The 25,445-nt window shown below is 38.5% G+C and overlaps 1 protein-coding gene across 1 annotated transcript; it reads right to left on the bottom strand.

Moving 5' to 3' along the window:
* Window positions 1–404: 404 nt before the first annotated feature.
* apmap.L (adipocyte plasma membrane associated protein L homeolog) lies at window positions 405–23,487 on the bottom strand. The gene is made up of 9 exons (XM_018262869.2): window positions 23,315–23,487; window positions 14,544–14,660; window positions 10,402–10,517; window positions 8,500–8,592; window positions 7,317–7,433; window positions 7,051–7,225; window positions 6,480–6,614; window positions 5,796–5,988; window positions 405–2,011 (listed from the first exon to the last, which is right to left on the bottom strand). The coding sequence occupies exons 1-9, from the start codon at window positions 23,410–23,412 to the stop codon at window positions 1,802–1,804; spliced, it is 1,254 nt and encodes a 417-aa protein (XP_018118358.1). The 5' UTR covers window positions 23,413–23,487; the 3' UTR covers window positions 405–1,801.
* Between the last annotated feature and the right edge of the window lie 1,958 nt (window positions 23,488–25,445).

Consider the following 25,445-nt stretch of genomic DNA (forward strand, 5'->3'; position numbering starts at 1 on the left):
ATTTCCGTAATTGGGATCTTCATACCTTAAGTCTAGTAGAAAATCATGTAAACATTAAATAAACCCAATAGGCTGGTTTTGCTTCCAATAAGGATTAATTAAATCTTAGTTGAGATCGAGTACAATGTATTGTATTACAGAGAAAAAGGAAACCATTTTTGAAAAACTTAATTATTTAATTAAAATGGAGTCTATAGGAGATGGCCTTCCCGTAATTTGGAGCTTTCTGGATAACAGGTTTTCCGGATAACAGATCCCATACCTGTATCAACAAAACAAACTTGAAAATTTCTCAGTTTCTTCACTTACACAGTATTTACAGATATCCTACAATCTGTTCACTAACTGGCTATATCTTGCCTTGTTGCATGGAAGTAAGCAAATGCTTCGACACATATTGGATGAATGGTCCAACAAAAGCACCACTGGCAGTTTAATTGGCTGGATGGTACATAACATGTAACAATGAAAATATGATTGCCCAAGTAAAAATAAATCTTGACAATTGGGCTTACACAAGTATTATGCCCATGGCTTGCATGGGAGTGGCTGGAAGACCTGAAGATAAAGAGGTATGGGATCTATTATCTGGAAATCCATTATCCTAAAACCTCCAAAAACAGCCATGCCCAATTCCAATCCTCAATTTAAAATAATTCTTAATTTCTGTCTTATTGTCGTTTCTTTATAATACAATGTCTTGCACTTATTATGAATTAGGGCAGCAGAATGACAGCGGAAAAAACTCTATTGGGTTTTTAACAGGTATATGTTTTTTGGAACACTAACATAGTATGGTAAAACCCCTATATCTGGAAAACTCCAGTTCAAATAATTCCTGATAATAGATTGCATACCCGTATGAGAAGTGTGTGTGCTCTTAAGTCAATTAACAGTCTTGTACATTTATGCATGGCTACCTTGTGGGTGGTATATGAGCATAGACTCTTCTCCCTATTAGTGTGTGCATGTACGATTGTATAAGTGTTAGGGATGCACCGAATCCAGGATTCAGTTCGGGATTCAATCTTTTTCAGCAGGATTCGGATTCGCCCGATTCCTTCTGCCCAGCCAAACCGAATTAGGATTCGGGCTGAATCTTTCACAAAGGATTCAGGGGTTCAGCCGCATCCAAATTAGAGGATTCGGTGCATCCCTAATAAGCGTAAAGAAATGTATCACATTAGCAACTGATAACAGCTTGCAAACAGTGAGAAATATTAAACTAATTCTAAGCCAGGCACTGAAACAATTGGGAGATGAGGCAAATACTACTGTGCTTCCCCATTAGCTGGGTTACAGTCATGCACCCTTACTGGTTCAGGCTGATACAGCAAAGCTGCCAATGTCATAGCATCTGAACGGACTATAGTGACTAAGGAAATAGTGCCGTATGGCTGCAGTTACTCCTTGCGAACTGCAGGCAAAAAAAACGAAAAATATTGCAATTAGTGTATGTACAAAGAGAACATGGCTGCTCTTTCAGCTGACTGGCGTGATCATTTTAGAGCTGTTACTACAAGAGGTTCAACTAGAACAAATATATAAAATATTTCAGCTTGTGCACCAGTTGTTTAGATAGTCTTTACTTTTTGTATTCTTTAGATAAGATCTATATATTGAATGTGATTATTTTTAAAGCTAAGCCATTATGCCAGGTTTCTTATTTATCTAGTTAGAACAGTTACTCTTTAAAGAGATGGGCCTTGCTGTATGTCACAGAATCAGCTGGTGTTTGTATAGGCTTAGCTTGGATCCGGCAGAGGCCCAACGCTTGATTCCTTAGACTTCTATTGTAACCTCAAACATCTTTAAGGTTCAGCCTGCAAATAAAGGGTGAACGGAAGGATCCCATATACAAATATCCATCATGTTCATGGGCCTCACTGATGTAGGTCACCACCTCTCCGTTAGGATCGTGGAAACTTCTCTTGTATGATCCCTTCTCTCCAAGCTCTACAACCAGGCTGTACCTGGGGACAAACTGCATCACTGTATCGTGACTGAAGAGCTGCAAAACAAATAAACCCACAAATGATTACTAAAAGCAAATGGAAGCAACAATCATTACAGAATCATTGGTTTCAAAACGGCACAAAGTTTTCAACTACAAAGACATTTCCGGTTATATTTATCATGTAAACAGGTAAAATAAGGATATAGTATCTGTACTAATTTTGCACTAGCACCATCTGCTGCATTTCTTTCTTCATTCTGCTGCAATGCAACATTTTATTATACAGGTATGGGACCTGTTATCCAGAATGCTCGAGACCTGGGACTATCCGGATAATGGATCTTTCTGTAACTTGGATCTTCATATCTTTAAGTCTACTAGAAAATCACGTAAACATTAAATAAACCCAATAGGCTGGTATTGCTTCCAAAGAGGTTTAATTATATCTTAGCTGGGATCAAGTGCAAGCTACTGTTTTACTATAATAGAGAAAAGCAACATAATTTTTAAAAATTTGAATTATTTGAATAAAATGGAGTCTATGGGAGACAGCCTTTCCATAATTCGAAGCTTTCTGGATAACGGGTTTCCAGATCCCATGCCTGTAATCATTAGTTTCAAAACAGAAGGTGAAACACAGTTTTCAATTACGAAGACATTTCTGGTTATATTTATCTTATAAACAGGTAAAATAAGGATATAGTATCTGTAATAATTTTGCAGTCTAGCACCATCTGCTTCATTTCTTCCTTCCTTCTGTTGCAATGCAATATTTTTAATACACAGGTATGGGACCTGTTATCAGAATGCTGGGGCCCTGGGGCTTTCCGGATAACAAGTGTTTCCATAATTTGGATCTTCACACCATAAAACAACTAGAAAATCATGTAAACATTAAATGAACCCAATAGGCTGGTTTTGCTGCCAATAAGGATTAATTATATCTTAGTTTGGATCAAGTACAAGCCACTGTTTTATTATTACAGAGAAAAATAAATTACATTTTTAAAAATTTGGATTATTTCATTATAATGGAGTCTACGGGAGACTGCCTTTCCGTAATTTGGAACTTTCTGGATAGATATTAACAGATCCCATACCTGTACTTTCATTTAAATTCTGTAGCACTGACATGTCATGCAGTATTTAACTAATATTTCTCATCATTATTCATAATAAAAATACTACATACTACAAAATTAAAGAGCACCGGTCATAGAATCTCTCCACAGATGCAAGCTCTGGACAAACATTGAGCTCAAATATGCTGTGGAAACTTTTTTCAGATTTTCAGCCCTTTAACAAATTTGCCCACAATTTCCTAAAAGCAATAGGTTATTTACTAGTACAGATTATACAATACTCTAGAGAACAGTTTAAGGGAATTGTATAGATTAAGAGCTCTTTGGGACAAGGACCTCATCCCAGCTGTGTATAACCTAGCACTTAAACATATATTTATTTTCACTGTCTGTAATAACTAGGGATGCATTAAATCCTAAATCTTTTATGAAGGGTTTAAGCGGAATCCCAAACTGAATCTCAACTCGAATTTGCATACACAAACAATAGTGAAAGGAAGGGTTAAAAACAAAAAAAATCTCAAAATTTCCTTCTTTGTATGACAAAAAGTCCAATGATTATTCAGTTCAGCCAGGCAATTGGATTCGACTGAATCTGAATGAGTTGCATCTCTATTAATAACTATAATCCTCTTTGTACTGCATACATTTGTGGAGCTATATAAACACACACAAACATATAAATATTAATATATAAAAATTAAAAAGTCATATTCTTTATTAAAAACATATTAAAAAGCAGGTCGACATTTCAGTCTGTGTCTAAGACCTTTCTCAAGACCAAATAAATAAATAAATATATATATATATATATATATATATATATATATATATATATATATATATATATATATATATATGTATGTATATGTATATGTATATGTAGTCAACTACAAGAGGTCCTCTGCACTCAACCCATTATCAATATATTTAAGACAGCGACATTTTGTGCATACTGCTACTAAAAAATGCCTTACCCTTTAAACAACACAGGGATTGTTTGTCCATATATTGCAATATATTTAAGCTGGCCAACTACGTCAAAGTCATCCCATATCTGGCCAGTCCTATGCTCAATTTCATCTGATTCATTAAGAATTCTATTGCTTAATTATACATTTTACAAAGGGACTAAGTTTTACCTGCAACTTAACTTGCTGCTTTCAAAGTAAAACTCCATACTTGGCTGCCCTTTTATTAGACACCAGTGGGATCACCTGACTATAGCTGGGAAGGGTGGGAGCTACAACATGGAGCTGGTCACTGCTCCTGTATAACTATAACAAACAAGGGAAAGTTGTGCCCACCACTATTTTTTAAAACCATTAGGCGGGGGTGCAATGAGGGTGTGACCACAAAATACATATAGACAAATACAAGAGTCCTCTGCACTCAACCCATTATCAATATATTTAAGACAGAGACATTTTGTGCATACTGCTAATGAAAAATGGCTTACCCTTTAAACAACATGTATAATTAAAAATGTATAATTAAGCAATTGAATTCTTAATGAATCAGATGAAAATTAAGCGTAGGACTGGACAGATATGGGATGACTTTGACGTAGTTGGCCATCTTAAATATATTGCAATATATGGACAAACAATCCCTGTGTTGTTTAAAGGGTAAGGCATTTTTCAGTAGCAGTATGCACAAAATGTCTCTGTCTTAAATATATTGATAATGGGTTGAGTGCAGAGGAATCTTGTAGTTGACTATATGTATTTTGTGGTCACAGCCTCATTGCACCCCCGCCTAATGGTTTTAAAAAATAGTGGTGAGCACAACTTTCCCTTGTTTGTTATATATATATATATATATATATATATATATATATATATATATATATATATATATATATATATATATATATATATATATATATATATATATATATATATATATATATATATACATACATACACACACACACACACACACGCGTACAAGTAGATACTTTTAAATAGCATGTGCTGCATTTCAGAGTGCTGTCAAGAAATACATTTTATTGGACTAAGACATAAATAGAGCAAGAACGTTGCATTTTCCTCTTTGATAAAAAGAAAGAATTATCCCACAACCTGTCAAAATACTCCAAAACACAATTCAGTGTATAAGTTTTAAGAGTATTTTTGAGGAATTTAGTTATTAGTCTCTTCCCTTAATAACAAAAAACGATTGCTTTCGGTGCTGCATTTTATAGAAACAGCTTGATCGGTTAGTATTCCATACACTGATGCATCTGTAATGCTGACAGTACATTTTATAAAGTGGCCAGGTGTTACTGGCTTGGTTTACTGTTTAAAAAGACATTGGGGGTCATTTATAAAAAATGGGCAAATTTGCACCTGGGCAGTAAGCAATGGCAACCAGACAACTGCTTTCAGTGCTCAACCTGCAGCTGAAAAAAGCTAATCACTGATTGGTTGCTGCCCAGGTGCAAATTTACACACTGTTTATAAAGGAGCCCCAGTGTCTCGGGTGGCATCAAATTTACTAATCACTTCCCAATCCCCCCCCCCTATAATTTTACAATATGCCTAAAATATGCCAGAAGGGGGCAAGACCTAACATGTTAGGTACATGGCTTGATAGCACAGTGCAAAGTGACCTGTAATGGAAGGCTCCAGGAATAGGTGCTGCAGGAACTAGGTTTACCTGTACAGAGATATTACACCACTCCACCAGCACAACTATTCCATGCAGAGTGATTAGCATGTCCTAGCCAAACATAACAGGACTTAAAAACTAACCTTAAAAATATTTTTTTTAATCCATGGTTTGTCAGACAAGAAATCCATCATAGAAAATCCAGGGTTGAGTCTCACAGCAGACATAGCAACCCAGTAACCTCCTGAGCTACTAAGGCGAATGTTATCGGGGAAGCCAGGCATGTTTTCCACAAACATATCTACACCGCCTTTGGTAAGGCCTGACACATAATACCTAATAAAAAAAAAAAAACAAGTATATTAAAAAGACAAACTGCCACCTATTGGATGATCAGTGCATATATTTTCTTTGTTGCAGAATAATTATACTGTTGCCCTCTACTGGTAAAACTGGTGTGTTTGCTATAGAAACACTACTATAGTTTATATAAACAGGCTGCTGTGTAGCCATAGGGGCAGCCATTCAAGCACAGGATACACAGATATCTGTGTCCTTTCTCCTTTTTTCAGACTGAATGGCTGCCTCCATGATTTCACAGCAGCTTGCTTACATAAAGCCACAGCAGAGTTTGTGAAGAAACACGACAGTTGTACCAGTGAAGTGCAACAGTACATTATATTTTCATTACAGTTAAACACTTTAATTTTCTGCTGATACTGTTCCTTTAAGCATGTAATGTACAGTTCAGTGGCTGGGGGTTTAATAGTATATCTTCTTGAAAATTGCTTCAAACACCTACAAAATTATAATAGCACAGCACCTACCTCCTTATTCGTGCCATAGTAGTTTCTGCTACAAGCACAAAGTCTTCTGCAGGTGAAAGCTGAACTCCATTGGCGAATCTCAGCCCGCCCATCAAAACCTTCACTTCCTTTGTAAGAGTATCGTATTCCAGTAAGCTAGAGATGGCAGATGATAAAATTAATGCTCTGAAAGCGCACGCACTATGATTCCACAGCTGAAACAAATTACAACATTTTACTGACATGGCATGTTAAATTGAACTGCCAGCAAATTAGAATCTGCATTACTGGCAAAAAAGTTACAAAGTGCCAGCTGCTGGCAGTTACATTTTTTTTTCTAAATTTAGTGTATGAGCTGCATCAAAAAATGTCCTGGTGGCAACAATTAGTGACCTGATTTTGTGCACTACATTAACACCCCAGTTCTCAACAAGTAACCCCAAACGACTTGTTCTCATTTGTGCTCTTTTTGATTTTGCTGCTTTTTTGGTACAAGCAGATGATCCAATATTAAATCTAGCTCAATATAAGGTTAATGTGAATTCAGTCATTATAACATTGGCCAACAAAAAACAAACATATACTGGCTTACCGCCCGTCATCAGTGCCCTCCATAACCAGGTAAGGATAATCTCGCCGCTGCCATTTACTGCTGGAATCCGTAAAATAAATCTTTCTTCCATTGCTGGTCACAGTCAGGTCATTTACAAATGACATTCTTTTCCCCTCTACTGGGATCTTGGACGAGACAAGCAATTTCACAGCACCTTAAACAAAGGGGTCCCATATAATAATCACGTTTTTCTAAACATTATATATAGAAAGTCAAATCAAATATGCTCATTTCCTTATATCTACCTGTAACTGGATTTACTTCGAAAATCCCTTGGTAAGCATCAGCAACATACAGTGTTCCATTTGGGCTCACTCTCAGACCCAAGGGCCTTCCGCAGGTATGTTCATGCTCCCTGGTTCCTGTAAAAGATTTGGAAAACAGCTCATAAAGAACGGTTGAAGAGTAATGCCAACCTTTCCCACAGTTAAAAACTTGTGTTGTTCCTGGGTCCGTGAAACTGGAGTTGGGGAGGACAGTTTTAGTAATATTTTTCATACAAAGACTTGCATGTGCTGGGAATGGACATGGAGAATGGATTTTAAATTTTTTTTTCACAAGGGAATTTTGTGTGGCTAATATTTACGTTAAGTAAATGAGGCGTAGGTCTGACAAATGAAATACAGCTGGGTCTTGTCTGCTTCTATGCACAACAGTTATATTAATGGGTCACTGCTCCCAGCAACTAAGCTGCTTGGTGAATTCATTAGGAACGGTCTTCCTGTGCTCCACTTATGTAATATGAGCCGAGAACATAAATGTACTAATATATGTGGAAGGTCTAGGTAAATGGATGCTGAATCTTATGGAACAGTGTTTAGTTAGTTTATAATTCGAACAACTTTGTCAACTGCATTTCCCCAAATTAGGGAGATGGGAGAAGACTGAGAAATCCTTATAGACATATTAAAAGGAACAGTGACCAAGACAGTGTCATCAATGTAGGTCTCTATAAAAAGATATTGCATAAAACCGCTCATATGTAAAACCCTGCTTCATGTAAATAAAACATTTTCATAATAGTATACTGTTATATTAGTATGTGCCATTTGGGTAATCATCCTAAATAGAAAATTGCCATTTTAAAAAATAAGGGCCGCCCCCTAGGATCATAGGATTTACGGTGCACACAAACAAACCAAACATGTTAGTTTACATGAACCAATTAAAAAAAGAGAGTTCTGTCTTTTGCTTCCACACTTCTTCCTGTTACAATTAGAGCTGCATTATTTCTGGTCAGGTGATCTCTGAGGCAGCACACAGACCATCACAAAATGTACACTGTTGCTTAAGTATTCATTTTGGGGGTAAAGTTTTCCTTTAAGAAATTCATATAGATGGGCACAATATATTGTCATATTTTCTGCCAGGCTTAATCTTTTATTGAAAGGTGACGTACAAACGTTATTATAGCAGATAAGTACATACCACAAGGAGGTGTGCCGAGTCTTGCTATTGTGTGGATTTTGCCATCTTCTATCTTCAATATTTGCCCATCAGCTGTGCCAGTAAACAGGACATCTAAAGAGTAGAAGAGATAAAATAATGTTAAGACTGTAGTAGAGAACCTTTAAAAAAATCAAGTTAATTTAATTGAGAAGGAAAGTGTAAATCACAGGGTGGGTGCAAATGTTAGGCACCCCCAGTGACTGTATTCACCTACCGGATACCCCAGGCCACTGCACCGGTGCGGGGATACCCTTCTTCTTTTACAATGCACAGGGCAGACACGTGTGTGGTACAGTGAAAAAGCCACCAACTCTGCAGGTTGGACATCTTATTTATAAAATGAAAATATCTTAATGTATTAACGAAGGGGATCCTTAGGGGGCAATGTGGCCTAAAGAGTCAATATTTTCTCCGTAAGGATTCCCTTCTTTAATACATCCACACACAAAAAATTGCCATTTTGTTTGTAAGCACAGTTCGGAAAACAGATTTATCAAGGGTCAAAGTGAAATCGAGGGAATTTTCGAAATAAAAAAATTCGAAGTAATTTTTTGGATACTTCGACCATCGAATAGGCTACTACGACTTTGATTCAAAGTAAAAATACATTCGACCATTCGATAATCGAAGTACTGTCTCTTTAAAAAACTTCAACATCAATACTTTGCCAAATTAAACCTGCCGAAGTGCTATGTTAGCCTATGGGGACCTTCTAGAGCATTTTTCTAAGTTTTTTGAAGTCGAAGAAAAACCGTTCGACCGATGGATGAGAAGGATTTCATCGTTCAATCGAGCGATTTTACTTTGACCGCAAATGGCCAAATTCGATGTAAAAAAAACTTCGACTTTGATAATCGAAGTCCAAGTATTCCAATTCGATGGTCGAATTTCGAAGCTTTTTCTACTTCGAAATTCGACCCTTGATAAATGTGCCCCTAAGGGTTATTTGGTTTTCCACGAAAAATTCTAGTTTTTGAGTGTATTTTGGTAAAAAAATCAATTTTTCCAGTTTTAATAATTAAAAAAAATAAAAAAAAACCTTTAATAATAATAATTTATTATACTTGACCCTGGAAATAGCTTGAAAAATACACCATCTAAAACCTTTCGAGGTCATGTAGGAGTCAATGGCAGGGGTCCCATGAACCATTTGAAGATGTTAATAGCCTTCACGATTTTTTTCATTAGGTTTCACTCGAAAACTAGATCAATTCGAGTGATTCAAGTTTTGTTTTCATGGAGAACTCAATTATTTTAAGATTTTAGCTTGTTAACCCTGAACTCGCTGATTCAAGTTTTTTCTTAAAGGGGTTGTTCACCTTCCAAACACTTTTTTTCAGTTGAGTTGTTTACAGATTGTTCCCCAGAGATAAAGACTTTTTTCCATTACTTTCCATTATTTCTTTTTACTGTTTTTCCAAAATCTAAGTTTAAAATTGAATGTCCCTGTCTCTGGTTTTTGAGTCTGGCAGCTCAGTAATTCAGGTGTAGACTCTGAACTGTTACAATTTTGCAACATTTAGTTGATAAATTTCTCAGCAGTATTAGCAACTATTGTATCAATTCTAACAGCTGCCTTTAATGAAACTCAGATATTCTGCTCAGCAGGGACAAAGATAAGAAATACATTAACTAAATCTATAAATTTAGAACAGTTTATATAATTTAGAAGTGTTATATAATGACACTTTATACTTCAATATTAGAAAAACTGCGACACATAGAAAATCTACCTGAAAACTAGTTGTTTGAAGGTGAACAACCCCTTTAAATTAGAAACCATTAGAGTTGTGTTATTTCGAGGTCTAATAAAGTTCATTTAGCTCTAAAATTCGACCTTTGATAAATGACCCCCTAAGTTAAATTTATACAATCACCTACCTCCAATATTTGCAAGAGATTCTGGGCCCACCAGTTCCCCTTCATTTAACCGCTTGGCTTGTCTTAGTTTTAAGTTTGGTTCCAGAACACCAGTCATAAGAGGAGGCGTGTGGAAACTACGGCAAAGAGTTTAACAAATATTAGTAAGTCAACTTTTGGGCACAGGAAGTACAGACATGGGACCTGTTATCCAGAATGCTTGGGGTTTTCACATGCAACAGTGCTATTTTATTTGGCTCTTACTCTTGGCTACTGGTTCGACTTTCACAAGAATAACTAGATAGACATTCATGCAAGAAGGCAAATCAAAATCTTATGTAGCTGTAGTATTCAAAGTTGTAGGATATCCAAACACATTGCTAATCCAATTCAGTGTAGGAGTGCAACATTCCCCAGTCTTTAAGCTTTAGACTCTTGAAACTTTAGGAGAGCACTCAAAAAGCATATTAAATGCTATGAATATTATTATACACACGGTAGTCAGCAATAAAAGAATATTCACAGCATTTAATATGGTCTTTTTGAGTGCTCTACTAAATTTTCAATATATTCTTTATTCACCCATTAAACAATAACTTTACATTAATACTGTGGGATAGATCTCCCTGTGGCACCAGTCCCTTCATTGGAAGATGATTTTCCCAAAAAAATACCACCAAGCAGCCAGGTTCCAGCGTATGTATAATCACCATATATAGTTAGGACCAACCTACATTTATTGTAGGTGCATTAACACAACCCCCCTTGTAACATAGTAATAAATACAAAGTGCCATATTATGAAGAAACATAATTAAAGGTTACATTTACATAGTATGAATACTAAATTATATATACATGATGTATTGAATAGCTGTGCTTCTAACCTAGGATAATAGCACGTGGGGCAAGTTGTTAATGTCTGTTGACTGTTAAATGTACTGCTCATGGACTAAAAATATGGAAACTTCTCCAGTCTCTTCAGTTACATAGAATAGAACAGGGTGACACTGGCAGAACCATTGATCATTATATTTGTGTTCTAATGCCTTACACGCTCCAAACTGCTCATTCTGGAGATGCCAATAAAACCACACAGACAAGATCTTTTATATCCGACAGTTCATTCCTGCCCTATAAAGGTTATTGTTCAATAACAGAAGTGGATAGTGTTCAACCCTGCAGTGTTGTAAAAATGGATGGGAAAAAAAGAAAACATTCTGCGGATTCTATTGCTCCATTTTATCACTCTTATTGCGTGACATGGTTTCACTCTGCTCTACAGGCATTCTGTGATGAAGAAATAAATTACATATCTATTTAGAAGATGAATGTGCAACATTACTAACCAGTGACCTTCAACTCTCCACACTGAGTACTACAAACTGTAATACTCTGCTCCATCAACATTACTTAGCTCGATTGTATTTTTAAAGGGAAATAGTTTATTGAATAGAATTTATCTTAACGATTTAACAAATGGCGGTCATTGCTGGTTCTTTGCTTCAGTGAGGAAAGCTCTGCTTACCAGTAAAATTGTCATGCCCATCTCTCTGGCAGAGTATTTGCAAGCACAGGTTGTGTGTTGCATCAGCCCCATATTATTTTTTGATTTTCATATTTTACATATCTATGCAATGTTGTTTAACATCAATTATAGGTTGCTCTATTTGTTAGGTTCAAGCAGAACACAGTATAGTTTACATTCAACTGTTTCAAGCATTCTCTTTGACTTGCAGTAAGTCAAACAAAAATGTAAAGCTTTTGCAAGCGAATCAAGGTCAGATTGGGCTGGCGGGGCAGCAGGAGAAAACCTGGTTGGCTGCGCCAACCAAGGACTGCTGTGAGCCCGGGATCTGAAAGCCCCCACCATGTTCATTTTGCAGTGGGCCTCAAAAGGCAGGAGGTAAGATATGGGGTGGGAAATATGCAGGATTGCAAATTTGCAACGGGTGCAGGAAAGTTCACAACAGGGGTGTGGGTGGTGAGCCATAGAGGTGGCACATCCAGCAGGCCCAGACCTTTCGGTCTGACTCTGAAGTTTATTGAAGCAAAGTGCAATTAAGATATGCTTATTTCTGGCTATGAATAAGACCTAAAATTTCCATTTCCTTGGAATACCCTAAAGACTGAGCCTCAACTGCTGGGTTTAATGCACAGCCACAGCAGTATTCCATTTGGATTCAGACAAGTTTCTGCCCCTGTTGGAACTCAATGCAGGGTTTTCTGATCCGCATATGTAGAGCCATATGGTTGAGGAGAGTCATCCTCATTTGCTCCTACAAATGGACATTATATTGCAAGACAGGTCCATTTCTTTAAAGTTGCCAATACATGGTCAGATTTGGTCAGGCAGTTAAGTTTATTTACACTACCCAGCCATCAAAAGAAGTATGGCAGTTCATGGTGGTTCAGGTTTTTCAAATACCCTTCAGTGATCCTAGCGAATTGCAGCAGATTTGTCCAGACTGAAAACTGAATTTGCCATTGAACCTGGTCTGCAGATGAATTGGCAGATGAAGCAGTAGGAAGCTGTTTTCATGAACAATAGCATTTGGCCAGATTTAGTGAGGTGAAAATGTGTGAGGGCCGACCATTCAACCTGACATCAATTCCGAGGTAGCTAGCTTGTGATCAGGATCTTTCACTTCTGGAGATGGAACGCATACACAGCGTTTAGGAAGTGGAGTCTGTTTGGACTTATTCTCCGCGCCTCATTTAAACAAGAAATCGTGTAGCCGTAGCAGTAATATTTAGGCACATGATTAGTGAAATGATCTGCCGCTTGGTCTATACTGCCTGTGTGCTGAATGTGTTAGCAATAGACACGTGCATACGTCTTTAGTTTACTGTACTGGCACGTTACGTCTATTGAACCCTCATCCCTAAAGAAGTATACAAGAGCGGTACGTCACTACATGCCATTACGTGTGGATTGCTAACACATTCAGCAGTATAGACCAAGTGGCAGATCATTTCACGAATGTGCCCAAATATTACTGCTTTGGCTACGTGATTCCTGATTGCACTGTGCTGGGGGGGGGCCACATTATTATTAATTTCATGATGGAGGCTGAGGGCCGGTGAAAATTTCAAAAGGGGCCGCAATTGGCCCGCAGGCCTGATTTTGGACATGCCTGGTATAGACAATCATCTGTTCAGCATGAAGGGTTAGGGCACAGCCACCTTCATAATGCATTAGGGCTTTGCAGCCCTGTGTCCAGTTCCTATCTACCAGCAGTGATAATTACTTGTGGGCAAGATCAGAAATAAGCAGGTGAGAGATGTAGCATATGGTATTGCATTTGGTAGCTAAACAGAGTGTTTTTAAGAGATCTTTTGAAAGCAGAAAGGTTGGGATAAAGTCACACAGACTGTCGGAGAGAATTCCAGAGGAAGGGTGCAGCCCTCATAAAGTCTTGAATGCGAGCACGTAAAGCGGTAATGAGGAGTGTAGTATGCGTTTGGAGGAGTATCTACAGATAAGTTCAGAGATGTATGTTTGGGCAATATCCCAATATTTCCAAACTGCTCTAACATGACACTGCAACCTGCAATCAATGTGTAGTTTTATTCAAGATCCCAGCAAACGTTTCAAGGCAACCCACATCTTCTAGGTAAGAGCATCTGCGGTAGGGGGTTGCCCCAAAACTTTTGCCGGGATCTTTAATAAAGGTACACATTGATTGCATGTTGCAGTGTCATGTGAGTGGCATTTGGAAATACAGGGGATATATACTCTCTTAGATTCCCCCTGGTACTACAATATTGGCGTGTTTTGGTGTGTTTTGACCCGGCCCATGACCCAAACTACTCTCTAGCGTTCCGAATCTGTACTGCCTCCTAGATTTGTTTGACTCGGCCTGTTCTCGACCAAGCTCCTTGTTCTCCGATCCGGTAATACGCGCGGTTTCCGTGCTTGCCTAGAATTCTCTCCTTGGTTCTCTCGTATTAAGACCTGTCGGCATCAGAGTAGCGGAGGGCTCCTCCTGAAGCGAAAGGCGGCTGTTATAGGTGGAAAGTCTGAGCTGAGCCCAGGACCTTGGGGTTAGTTCTAGGTTTTGGGATCCCAATCGTAACAGAAGCTTTATATGCGAGGAAAGTGATATTCTCAACAAATAGAAACCGGCATTATTTGCATATATAAATTAAGTTAATTCTTACCTTAGGGATTGTGGCTCTATGGGGCTCTCTAGCAACCAGAAGGCTGCAATGGTGGGAAAAAGAATGGAAATCACCAGTGTGGTGAAGATGGTACGGAAAATCTTCCCGCTGTACGTGCTGCAGGAGAAAAAATGGGTAGAGATAAGTTTGCAGTAGCAAATATGACTTTCTGCCCAAAATAAAGATAGTTTATTTGATTGATGTAGAATACTGGTTCCAATTAAGCCTTGTACGCACCTGAAGCTCTGCAAAGGAGGTACATCAATATGAAAGAGTAAAGACAGGCACTCGCAGGTTAACTGCAAATGTTTTAATCCCACTACATTTTTCGGTCAAAGCCCTTTTTCCTTGAAAGTGCCTGGCTCAACTTTCTCATATTAAAAATAAAGACTGTGAAAACCTTACATATTTACTCCATCTGTAGGTGGAGAACACCACTCTAACTACACCGCTGAGCATTTTTGGCCACATTAACACGGACACCTCCACTTTTGCCTGTCAGAGTTGTCAAGGAATCTCTACATGTGACATCAGCCTTAGGCAGCTTCTTCTACTATGCATAAGATCGTATAAAAAAAAACAGTGCCCCCACTTTATTTTTTATTTCAAAGGAAAATAATGCATATAGCCTGAAGGCATCCTTTATAATAACAGGGCTAGAATAAAAGATGTAGATGCAGCTGCCAACATTTGCTCTGTATTCAAATGTTTATTTTTTCTAGGGATGCACCGAATCCACTATTTTGGATTCGGCCGAACCCCCGAATCCTTCGTGAAAGATTCGGCCGAATACCGAACCGAATCCTAATTTGCATATGCAAATTAGGGTGTAAAGGGGAAAACATTTTTTACTTCCTTGTTTTATAACAAAAACTCCTGCCATTTCCCTCCCTGCCCCTAATTTGCATACGCAAATTAGGATTCGGTTTGGCCGGGCAAAAGAATTTGGCCGAATCCTGTTGAAAAAGGCTGAATCCTGGCCGAATCCCAAACCAAATCCTAGATTTGGTGCATCCCTAATTTTTTTCCTGCATATCATTTAATGAGCTATCACAATTTGTCATTACTGTTTTGGTTTTTTTGGTAACTATGTCTATTTTATAAACTGATGTTGGTTGCACCTGACCGTGTAAATTATTAATTATAAAGACATCTTATGTCTTGTAATTCAGTATAACACTGTACAGTACAGGTATGGAACCTGTTCTCCAGAATGCTTGCGACCTGGGGTTTTCCAGATAATGGATTTTTCCATAATATTGTAAGTCTACCAAAAGAATAATTTAAACATTAATTAAACCCAATAGGATTGGGTTGTCTCCAATAAGGATCAATTATATCTTAACTGGGATCAAGTACAAGGTACTGTTGTTTTATTATTATAGGAAATCACTTTTAAAATTAAAATGATTTGATTAAAAAGGAGTCTATGGGAGATGGCTGTAATTCGGAGCTTTCGTGATAATGGTTTTTCGGATTACAGGTCCCATACCTGTATTGTCATTTTATTATACTGTTCCAAAACATTTACACAGTGATTATATATGTTTCACATCAGAGTGAAACACTGAAGCTTACAATCGCCCAGTTTCAGCAGGAGTTCATTACACTCCCTGTATGCATTTGGAGTTTGGGAGGAAACTGGGGTATCAAGAGAAAAACAGTGCATTCCTTCACGCAGATCTTTGTTTGTTAAAGAGGTTGTTTACCTTTAAATAAACTTTTGGTGTGATGTGGTGATATTCTGAGACAATTTTCAATTGTTTTTCATTTCTTATTATTTGTGGTTTTTGAGTTATTTAGCTTTTTATTCAGCAGCTCTCTGGCTGCTAGGGTCAAAATTACCCTAGCAACTATGCATTGATTTGAGACTTCAATATGAATAGGAAAGGACCTGAATAGAAAGGTAAGAAAAAGTAGCAATAACAATTTATGTATAGCTTTACAGAGAATTTGTTCTTTTGAAAGCTGGAACGAGTCAGAAAAAGACGGAAAATAATTCAAAAACTGTAAAAGAAAAAAAGTGAAGGCCAATTGAAAAGTTGCTTAGAATTAGCCATTCTATAACATACTTAAAGTTAACTTAGAGGTGAACAAGCCCTTTAGCAAATAAATAAATCATACGGTTGTGCATGTTACAGGAACAGTATTTAAAGCATAGACCCTTTTATGAGTTTTTCCAAGACCTACTGCCCTAGGTGAATGTAACAGATGTTGCTAAAGAACAGATTAAGGGAACTGAAGAATGCTCTTATCCATGATCTCTCCTAGGACTTGTAGCTACTGATTATAAATGCAAGAGAATTTAGTTAGTGAATCTCTGTGACATTGCTTATAAGGTGTGGTGAAAAACAGGTTCTTCTTCTCAAACTTGAACTCATTTACTTACAACAGTAAAATAGGTAGCTCGGTGCCGAGTTTCATTCTGACCAGGGCACTATCTGTAAGGAGTTTTTCAATATTCCTTATTATTGCATGGGTACTCTGGTTTCCTCCAAAACATTCAAAAAAATAAAGGCAGGGTGTTGACCCCTGGTGAAACTGACCTCAGTGTGTTATGTGAATGTGAGACCATATATTTCAAATATCCATTCTGATGAGCAGTCTACTAGATATGAAATCCATAGATAGTCTCATGCCTCATATTATTAACATGTATTTATAAAGCACCAACATATTCCACAGCGCTGTAAATCATGAATTGCTTTAAGTGGACTGATCTTACCATACACTATAAGATCTGCTCCTTTCGCAGATATGACAATCTGGGATAGTCCAATGATTTGGCCTCCAAGCCACCAATCAGAACATAATGGGGCCTAGGTAGACCAACCAGAAGAATACGGCATCAACACATATAGGTGGTTATTTATTAAGGTTCGAGTTGTGTTTTCCACGATAATTCAATTTTTCCAGTCGATTTTTTTGGTCAAAACTCACATTTTCAGGTTAAAAAAAAAACCTCAAACTTTTTTTTATTTTTTATTAAAATTAAAAACTCATATTGAACATTATAGATCCCTTCAAATATAAGCCTTCAATTCAATTGGAAGAGTGAAATGAATGCTCATTGTGATGCATTACTTAGGGGGTTATTTACCAAAGGTCGAGTTGTTTTTTCCACGAAAATGTTTTTCAAGGTTACTTTTCGGTCAAAAAACTATTTTTCGTTGTAAAAAAAACTTGAATTTTTTGAGATTTATTATCAACCAACCAACCCCAGAAATAGTTTGAATCTTAAAATACGCCATCTAAAACCTGTGAGGTCATGTAGGTATCAATGGCAGTGGTCCGTTGAACCATTTGACTATGTTAATAGCCTTCACGATGTTCTAGTTTTTTTTTATTTTGCCCAAAAACTCAAATAATTCAAGCAATTTGCTGGGATGCCTCCTTACCAGTTTGGTCACCTTAAAAACATATTCATGCAATCTGCTCCAAACAGGTTTGCTCTGAATTTTTAAAAGGCTAATAATGGCTGTCAGGAATGGAACTATCAGCATGACTAGTCCAGATGTCACTTACTAAAAGATTCTTCTGTATAAAATACTATACAAATGTGATTTGTCATTACAGGAAACTGTTGCAATGAGACAGGTTAGTCAGTTGTATGTTTTTCAGTTTTTACACAATCAACTACCCATGCAATAATTGCACAATCAGGCAGCAAATACAGTTACCCAATGATGGCATCTATTGCTCTGCAGTATGTTCATACAGAATGGATTCCGCTCTTCTTTTAATATATTTATGCATACATACGGTCTATACAGAAATCTGTCCAAATTACTGTATTAGGCTGGTTTAATATTGAAAATAACATAACAAATATATTAGGATTACATCTGATGCTTACCTGAGCACTTTTGCAATTTACATTTATTGGTTTCTGAGATATTTACCTGATTAGACTGCTAACACCAGGCTTTTGGCTCAACTGAAAGCCGGCAATACTGGAGTTAGCTGAATCCATTTAGGGTGCTGACACTTAGCATTCAGTGCGGAGATGAAGCATTTGATAAACCAGCGGCCCCAGCATTCAGGGCTGGATTTACATAGCGGGAGCCCCTAGGCCCACTGCCATTCGTCACCCCTGTCCCCTCCCCCTTTTCATGCAAATTTTAATAGTTGGGACCGGAGCAATGGGTATTGGCGAACAGGAAAATTATTGTATCTCCTGCGTATCTCCAGAGTTTTTTAACCAATGTGGGTGTGGTTGGGCAGAATGCCACCCCCTTTAAATCCTGCCACCCTAGGCCGGATTTGGTGGCCTGTCCACAAATCCGGGCCTGCCAGCATTTGATAAACCAGTGGCCCCAGCATTAGATAAAACAGTGGCCCAGCCATTTGATAAACAGGTGGCCAAAGCATTAGATTAACCAGTGGCCAAGCCATTTGATAAACCAGTGGCTCCAGCAAAATATATATATATATATATATATATATATATATATATATATATATATATATATATATATATATATATATATATATGTCTCCTGATTGGCCACAAGGGGCCCCCACCTCCACTGATCACTGCCTGGGCGTCTGGACACGCCCCCTAGCTCTGTGTACATTCATTTACGCTTATACTACTCCCTACTCTCTGTTTCTGCCTTATACCCAGCGAGGAGGTCTGTACTGTTGTTTTAAACCACCATGTTTTACACCAGTTAGTTTTTCACTAAACTCAGCATGTTTCATGTTACATATGGTTGCCTAGCAACCAGACTTGGCGCCATTATGCTGTTTTAAACCCTGCACTGTGCACTGTGTTCTGTATTTCCCTGAAGAAAGTTCCTGTGTGGAACTGAAACGTCGGATTGAATAAACCTGCTCACTTTCTTGACATTATATCCTTGTCTTCAAATCCTTGGAGTGCTGTCCCACCCTGCACCTGTATATATATATATATATATATATATATATATATATATATATATATATATATATATATATATATATATATATATATATATATATATATATATATATATATATATATATATATATATATATATATATATATATATATATATATATATATATATAACAAACAAGGGAAAGTTGTGCTCACCACTATTTTTTAAAACCATTAGGCGGGGGTGCAATGAGGGTGTGACCACAAAATACATATAGTCAAATACAAGAGTCCTCTGCACTCAACCCATTATCAATATATTTAAGACAGCGACATTTTGTGCATACTGCTACTAAAAAATGCCTTACCCTTTAAACAAAACAGGGATTGTTTGTCCATATATTGCAATATATTTAAGCTGGCCAACTACGTCAAAGTCATCCCATATCTGGCCAGTCCTATGCTCAATTTTATCTGATTCATTAAGAATTCTATTGCTTCATTATACATTTTACAAAGGGACTTGGTTTTACCTGCAACTTAACTTGCTGCTTTCAAAGTAAACCTCCATACTTGGCTGCCCTTTTATTAGACACCAGTGGGATCACCTGACTATAGTTGGGAAGGGTGGGAGCTACAACATGGAGCTGGTCACTGCTCCTGTATAAACTATAACAAACAAGGGAAAGTTGTGCTCACCACTATTTTTTAAAACCATTAGGCGGGGGTGCAATGAGGGTGTGACCACAAAATACATATAGTCAAATACAAGAGTCCTCTGCACTCAACCCATTATCAATATATTTAAGACAGCGACATTTTGTGCATACTGCTACTAAAAAATGCCTTACCCTTTAAACAAAACAGGGATTGTTTGTCCATATATTGCAATATATTTAAGCTGGCCAACTACGTCAAAGTCATCCCATATCTGGCCAGTCCTATGCTCAATTTTATCTGATTCATTAAGAATTCTATTGCTTCATTATACATTTTACAAAGGGACTTGTATAAAATGTATAATGAAGCAATAGAATTCTTAATGAATCAGATAAAATTGAGCATAGGACTGGCCAGATATGGGATGACTTTGACGTAGTTGGCCAGCTTAAATATATTGCAATATATGGACAAACAATCCCTGTTTTGTTTAAAGGGTAAGGCATTTTTTAGTAGCAGTATGCACAAAATGTCGCTGTCTTAAATATATTGATAATGGGTTGAGTGCAGAGGACTCTTGTATTTGACTATATGTATTTTGTGGTCACACCCTCATTGCACCCCCGCCTAATGGTTTTAAAAAATAGTGGTGAGCACAACTTTCCCTTGTTTGTTATAGTTTATACAGGAGCAGTGACCAGCTCCATGTTGTAGCTCCCACCCTTCCCAACTATAGTCAGGTGATCCCACTGGTGTCTAATAAAAGGGCAGCCAAGTATGGAGGTTTACTTTGAAAGCAGCAAGTTAAGTTGCAGGTAAAACCAAGTCCCTTTGTAAAATGTATAATGAAGCAATAGAATTCTTAATGAATCAGATAAAATTGAGCATAGGACTGGCCAGATATGGGATGACTTTGACGTAGTTGGCCAGCTTAAATATATTGCAATATATGGACAAACAATCCCTGTTTTGTTTAAAGGGTAAGGCATTTTTTAGTAGCAGTATGCACAAAATGTCGCTGTCTTAAATATATTGATAATGGGTTGAGTGCAGAGGACTCTTGTATTTGACTATATGTATTTTGTGGTCACACCCTCATTGCACCCCCGCCTAATGGTTTTAAAAAATAGTGGTGAGCACAACTTTCCCTTGTTTGTTATAGTTTATACAGGAGCAGTGACCAGCTCCATGTTGTAGCTCCCACCCTTCCCAACTATAGTCAGGTGATCCCACTGGTGTCTAATAAAAGGGCAGCCAAGTATGGAGGTTTACTTTGAAAGCAGCAAGTTAAGTTGCAGGTAAAACCAAGTCCCTTTGTAAAATGTATAATGAAGCAATAGAATTCTTAATGAATCAGATAAAATTGAGCATAGGACTGGCCAGATATGGGATGACTTTGACGTAGTTGGCCAGCTTAAATATATTGCAATATATGGACAAACAATCCCTGTTTTGTTTAAAGGGTAAGGCATTTTTTAGTAGCAGTATGCACAAAATGTCGCTGTCTTAAATATATTGATAATGGGTTGAGTGCAGAGGACTCTTGTATTTGACTATATGTATTTTGTGGTCACACCCTCATTGCACCCCCGCCTAATGGTTTTAAAAAATAGTGGTGAGCACAACTTTCCCTTGTTTGTTATAGTTTATACAGGAGCAGTGACCAGCTCCATGTTGTAGCTCCCACCCTTCCCAACTATAGTCAGGTGATCCCACTGGTGTCTAATAAAAGGGCAGCCAAGTATGGAGGTTTACTTTGAAAGCAGCAAGTTAAGTTGCAGGTAAAACCAAGTCCCTTTGTAAAATGTATAATGAAGCAATAGAATTCTTAATGAATCAGATAAAATTGAGCATAGGACTGGCCAGATATGGGATGACTTTGACGTAGTTGGCCAGCTTAAATATATTGCAATATATGGACAAACAATCCCTGTTTTGTTTAAAGGGTAAGGCATTTTTTAGTAGCAGTATGCACAAAATGTCGCTGTCTTAAATATATTGATAATGGGTTGAGTGCAGAGGACTCTTGTATTTGACTATATATATATATATATATATATATATATATATATATATATATATATATATATATATATATATATATAAATAAAACACAGTGGTATCAGCATTTCATGACAGTTTTCAGTTTTCCCAGCTTGTTATAATATACTGGCCCTAAAATTCCATGACACCATGGTCCCAATAATAAAATACACAGTTCCCCCCAAAATTTCAACACACAGTGGAACCACCATCAGGCCCGGATTTGTGGAAAGGCCACCTAGGCCCGGGCCTAGGGCGGCAGGATTTCAGGGGGGCGGCATGCTGCCCAGCCACACCCACATTAGTTCAAAAACACTGGAGATGCGCTGGAGATACAATAGTTTTTTAAATTTCCACATTGATGATGAAAATTTGCACGAATAAAAGGGGAGGGGAGGAGCGACGAACGGCAGTGGGCCTAGAGGCACCCTCTATATAAATCCGGCCCTGACCACCATTTGTGGCCCAGGCCCCGCAATATATGGCACAGTAGTGTATTAACTCCCAAACTTGCCTGCCCTTTTATTAGACATCAGTGGGATCACCTACCTGATCACCTTTGTAAAATGTATAATGAAGCAATTGAATTCTTAATGAATCAGATGAAAATTGAGCATAGGACTGGCCAGATATGGGATGACTTTGACGTAGTTGGCCAGCTTAAATATATTGCAATATATGGACAAACAATCCCTGTTTTGTTTAAAGGGTAAGGCATTTTTTAGTAGCAGTATGCACAAAATGTCTCAATGTCTTAAATATATTGATAATGGGTTGAGTGCAGAGGAATCTTGTATTTGTCTATATGTATTTTGTGGTCACAGCCTCATTGCACCCCCGCCTAATGGTTTTAAAAATTAGTTGTGAGCACAACGTTCCCTTGTGTGTTACAGTAGTGTATTAAAAATAAATGTCACGAGGATGTCTGCAGCAGCAATAAATGAATGAGTGACGTCAGCATTGTAGGAGCGATTACTTTTGCTACAGAACAGGAGGAAGCACCATTTTTGACAGTTCGAAGGGGTGGACTGCACAAGGCGATAAGGAAACGGGGAGAACGTGTAGCAGGACGGCGCTTTCATGTAATTGTGACTATGGGTCTAGTGGCGCACTGGTGATGACGATATGCGGGGACTGATAAGATGGCAGAGTAGGGAGGGCGCACAATTGTATTTCGACCAGCTCTCCCCCTTTATGATAAACTTACGCGCGGTTCTCAGATTCCTGCGCCACTGTCTCGTCAGTGATGATGTGCGGCCGGATAGGCCTCCGCTGTCGCAGCCCGTCTCCCTCTTCCATGGTCATTCGCAGTGCCCTGACACCAAACAGCCCCTATCGCAAGGGCACCTAGTGGCGGCCGGCAGAGCAATGGGCGGAGAAACGATCCGTTTAAACCAATAGGAACATGACTTGTTTTTCAAGCGACCAATAGCAAGGTCTACACAGAGACTAACCAATAGAAAGGAATAGTGAGTGTGTGTGGAAATCGTACGTCAGGAAAGGAACCTTGGAGTGTGCCTGGCCCTGTATATTATTATGTGTCGCTTCTTTTTCATGTTGGGGTTTTAGCAGCCTGGAGGTGCTGACTCCCCATTACAGAGATATTTAGAAAGAATAAACAAAAAAAAGCATTGTTTGCAAACTTGCCATAAGTAGACACACTCCACTGTGAGAAACCGAGTCAGTGGCATGTGGTGTGGACTCCATGTTAGCCCAGCTCAAACTATACTTGCCACCTGGCCCGTAAGAAGGGTGGTTGATCCCAGTGTTATTAATATGGAAAAAAGATAAATATATTGGTATTTTTTTTTTTCCATAAAAGTTGGCAAACCCTAACTCAGGTTCTAACAACAGGTGCGCTCGTCAGAGCAGGAGGGCGTACAAGTGCCAGGAGCTTGTTTCCACACAAGTACCTTTAATGAACGGTGTCAATCAGGACCGCCAGCAGAATTTGTATAAAAAAAAGTATAAAAAAACACATTGGTTGCCACCCCCTCACAAGTTAAAAAAAACATTGGTGACCAGGCCCCCTCATAAAAAGTTAAAAAGGGTCCCCCCATCAAAATAAAAACACTGGTGACCAGGGTGACCTCATTGAGAAAAATAAGACCATTGGTGTTCAGTGGAACTTTCTTTTCAATTTTACTGACCATCCCTTTTTTGGCTTTGACTCCTTTCGTCGGCTGTTCCCAGGGCCGCCATTAGAAATCATGGGGCCCACACTAGCACCCAAGCCCCACCCCAGATCCCACCCACTCCTCCCAAGACCCACTCCATCCCTCCCAAAGACCACACAGACATCAGCACTAAAAAAGTAACCCCCCACACACACAAGTTATAAAAAGCTATTGATGATCAGGGCCCCCATATAAGTTAAAAAAAAAACATTGGTGGCAGGGGCCTATAGAATATTAAAATAATACATTAGTGGCCAGTGGATTAAACATAAACCGACATGGCTTCAGCACTTCAACTTCGCCTCCTTTCAAGACTTTGGGTCTTTTCGCCGCTTCAGGGCTTCGGCTATTTTCGTGACTTCGGGTCTATTTGCCGCTTCGGCTGTTTTTGTGGCTTCGGCTGTTCCCGGCACTTTCGCATTTCGGCTGTTCGGCTGGCCGCACGCACGGCTTCAACGCTCTCAAGGGGGACCCGGCTCTTTTCAAAACTGCAGCACTTCCAGGCCTCCTTCATGCCCTGGCCTAGGACACTTTTCCCCCCCTGATGGCGGCCCTGGCTGTTCGGCTACTGCTTCAACAGCTTTTACTTCGCTGTTCAGCTCCTGCTTCAACGGCTTCGGCTTCTACTTCGCCTGTTCTGCTGCTTCGACAGCTTCGGCTGCTGCTTCGACAGCTTCTACTTCGGGGATTCAGCTCCTACATCTGCTACTCAAGGGGAGCCTGGCTAATAAATAAAGAGCAGTATGTCTGGCCCCCCTTAACACTTAATTATCCCTTAGAGTGGCCCTGGCGTCAATATGCACAACATTTGCAGTCGATTTTAGTGTGATCCCCCAGCATTACATTTCAGTTGACCCAGCAAAATAGGTCACAATGACTTACTAACATTTAGGGCTCAGTGACTTTCTCCAGAATAGATCAGTGGCCCCAGTTGTTCATGACAAAGTGGCCCCAGCATTATGTGACAATATTCCCCCTAGCATTTCATGTCAGTGGCCAGACTCCCAACAGCTGAGTATGACGCTATGGTGTGGCCACAATTTGGTATACCAGAGTGGCCCATCTAGCAATATATGATCTATTGGTTCCAGCATCTCATGACAGTGACTGCAGTATTGCAAAACACAGTTGCATCAGCATTGCTGACTTAGTAACCAAAGC

The sequence above is a fragment of the Xenopus laevis genome, chromosome 5L, assembly GCF_017654675.1.
Source record: "Xenopus laevis strain J_2021 chromosome 5L, Xenopus_laevis_v10.1, whole genome shotgun sequence".
Classification (NCBI taxonomy): Eukaryota; Metazoa; Chordata; class Amphibia; order Anura; family Pipidae; genus Xenopus; species Xenopus laevis.

Excerpts from the sequence above, each read along its gene's own strand:
- apmap.L (XM_018262869.2), bottom strand. The coding sequence starts at position 23,412 with ATGACCATGGAAGAGGGAGACGGGCTGCGACAGCGGAGGCCTATCCGG. Across the intron at positions 8,593-10,401 it reads ATCTCTTGCAAATATTGGAG|ATGTCCTGTTTACTGGCACA; the intron begins GTAGGTGATTGT and ends TCTACTCTTTAG. Across the intron at positions 5,989-6,479 it reads ACTATGGCACGAATAAGGAG|GTATTATGTGTCAGGCCTTA; the intron begins GTAGGTGCTGTG and ends TTTTTTTATTAG.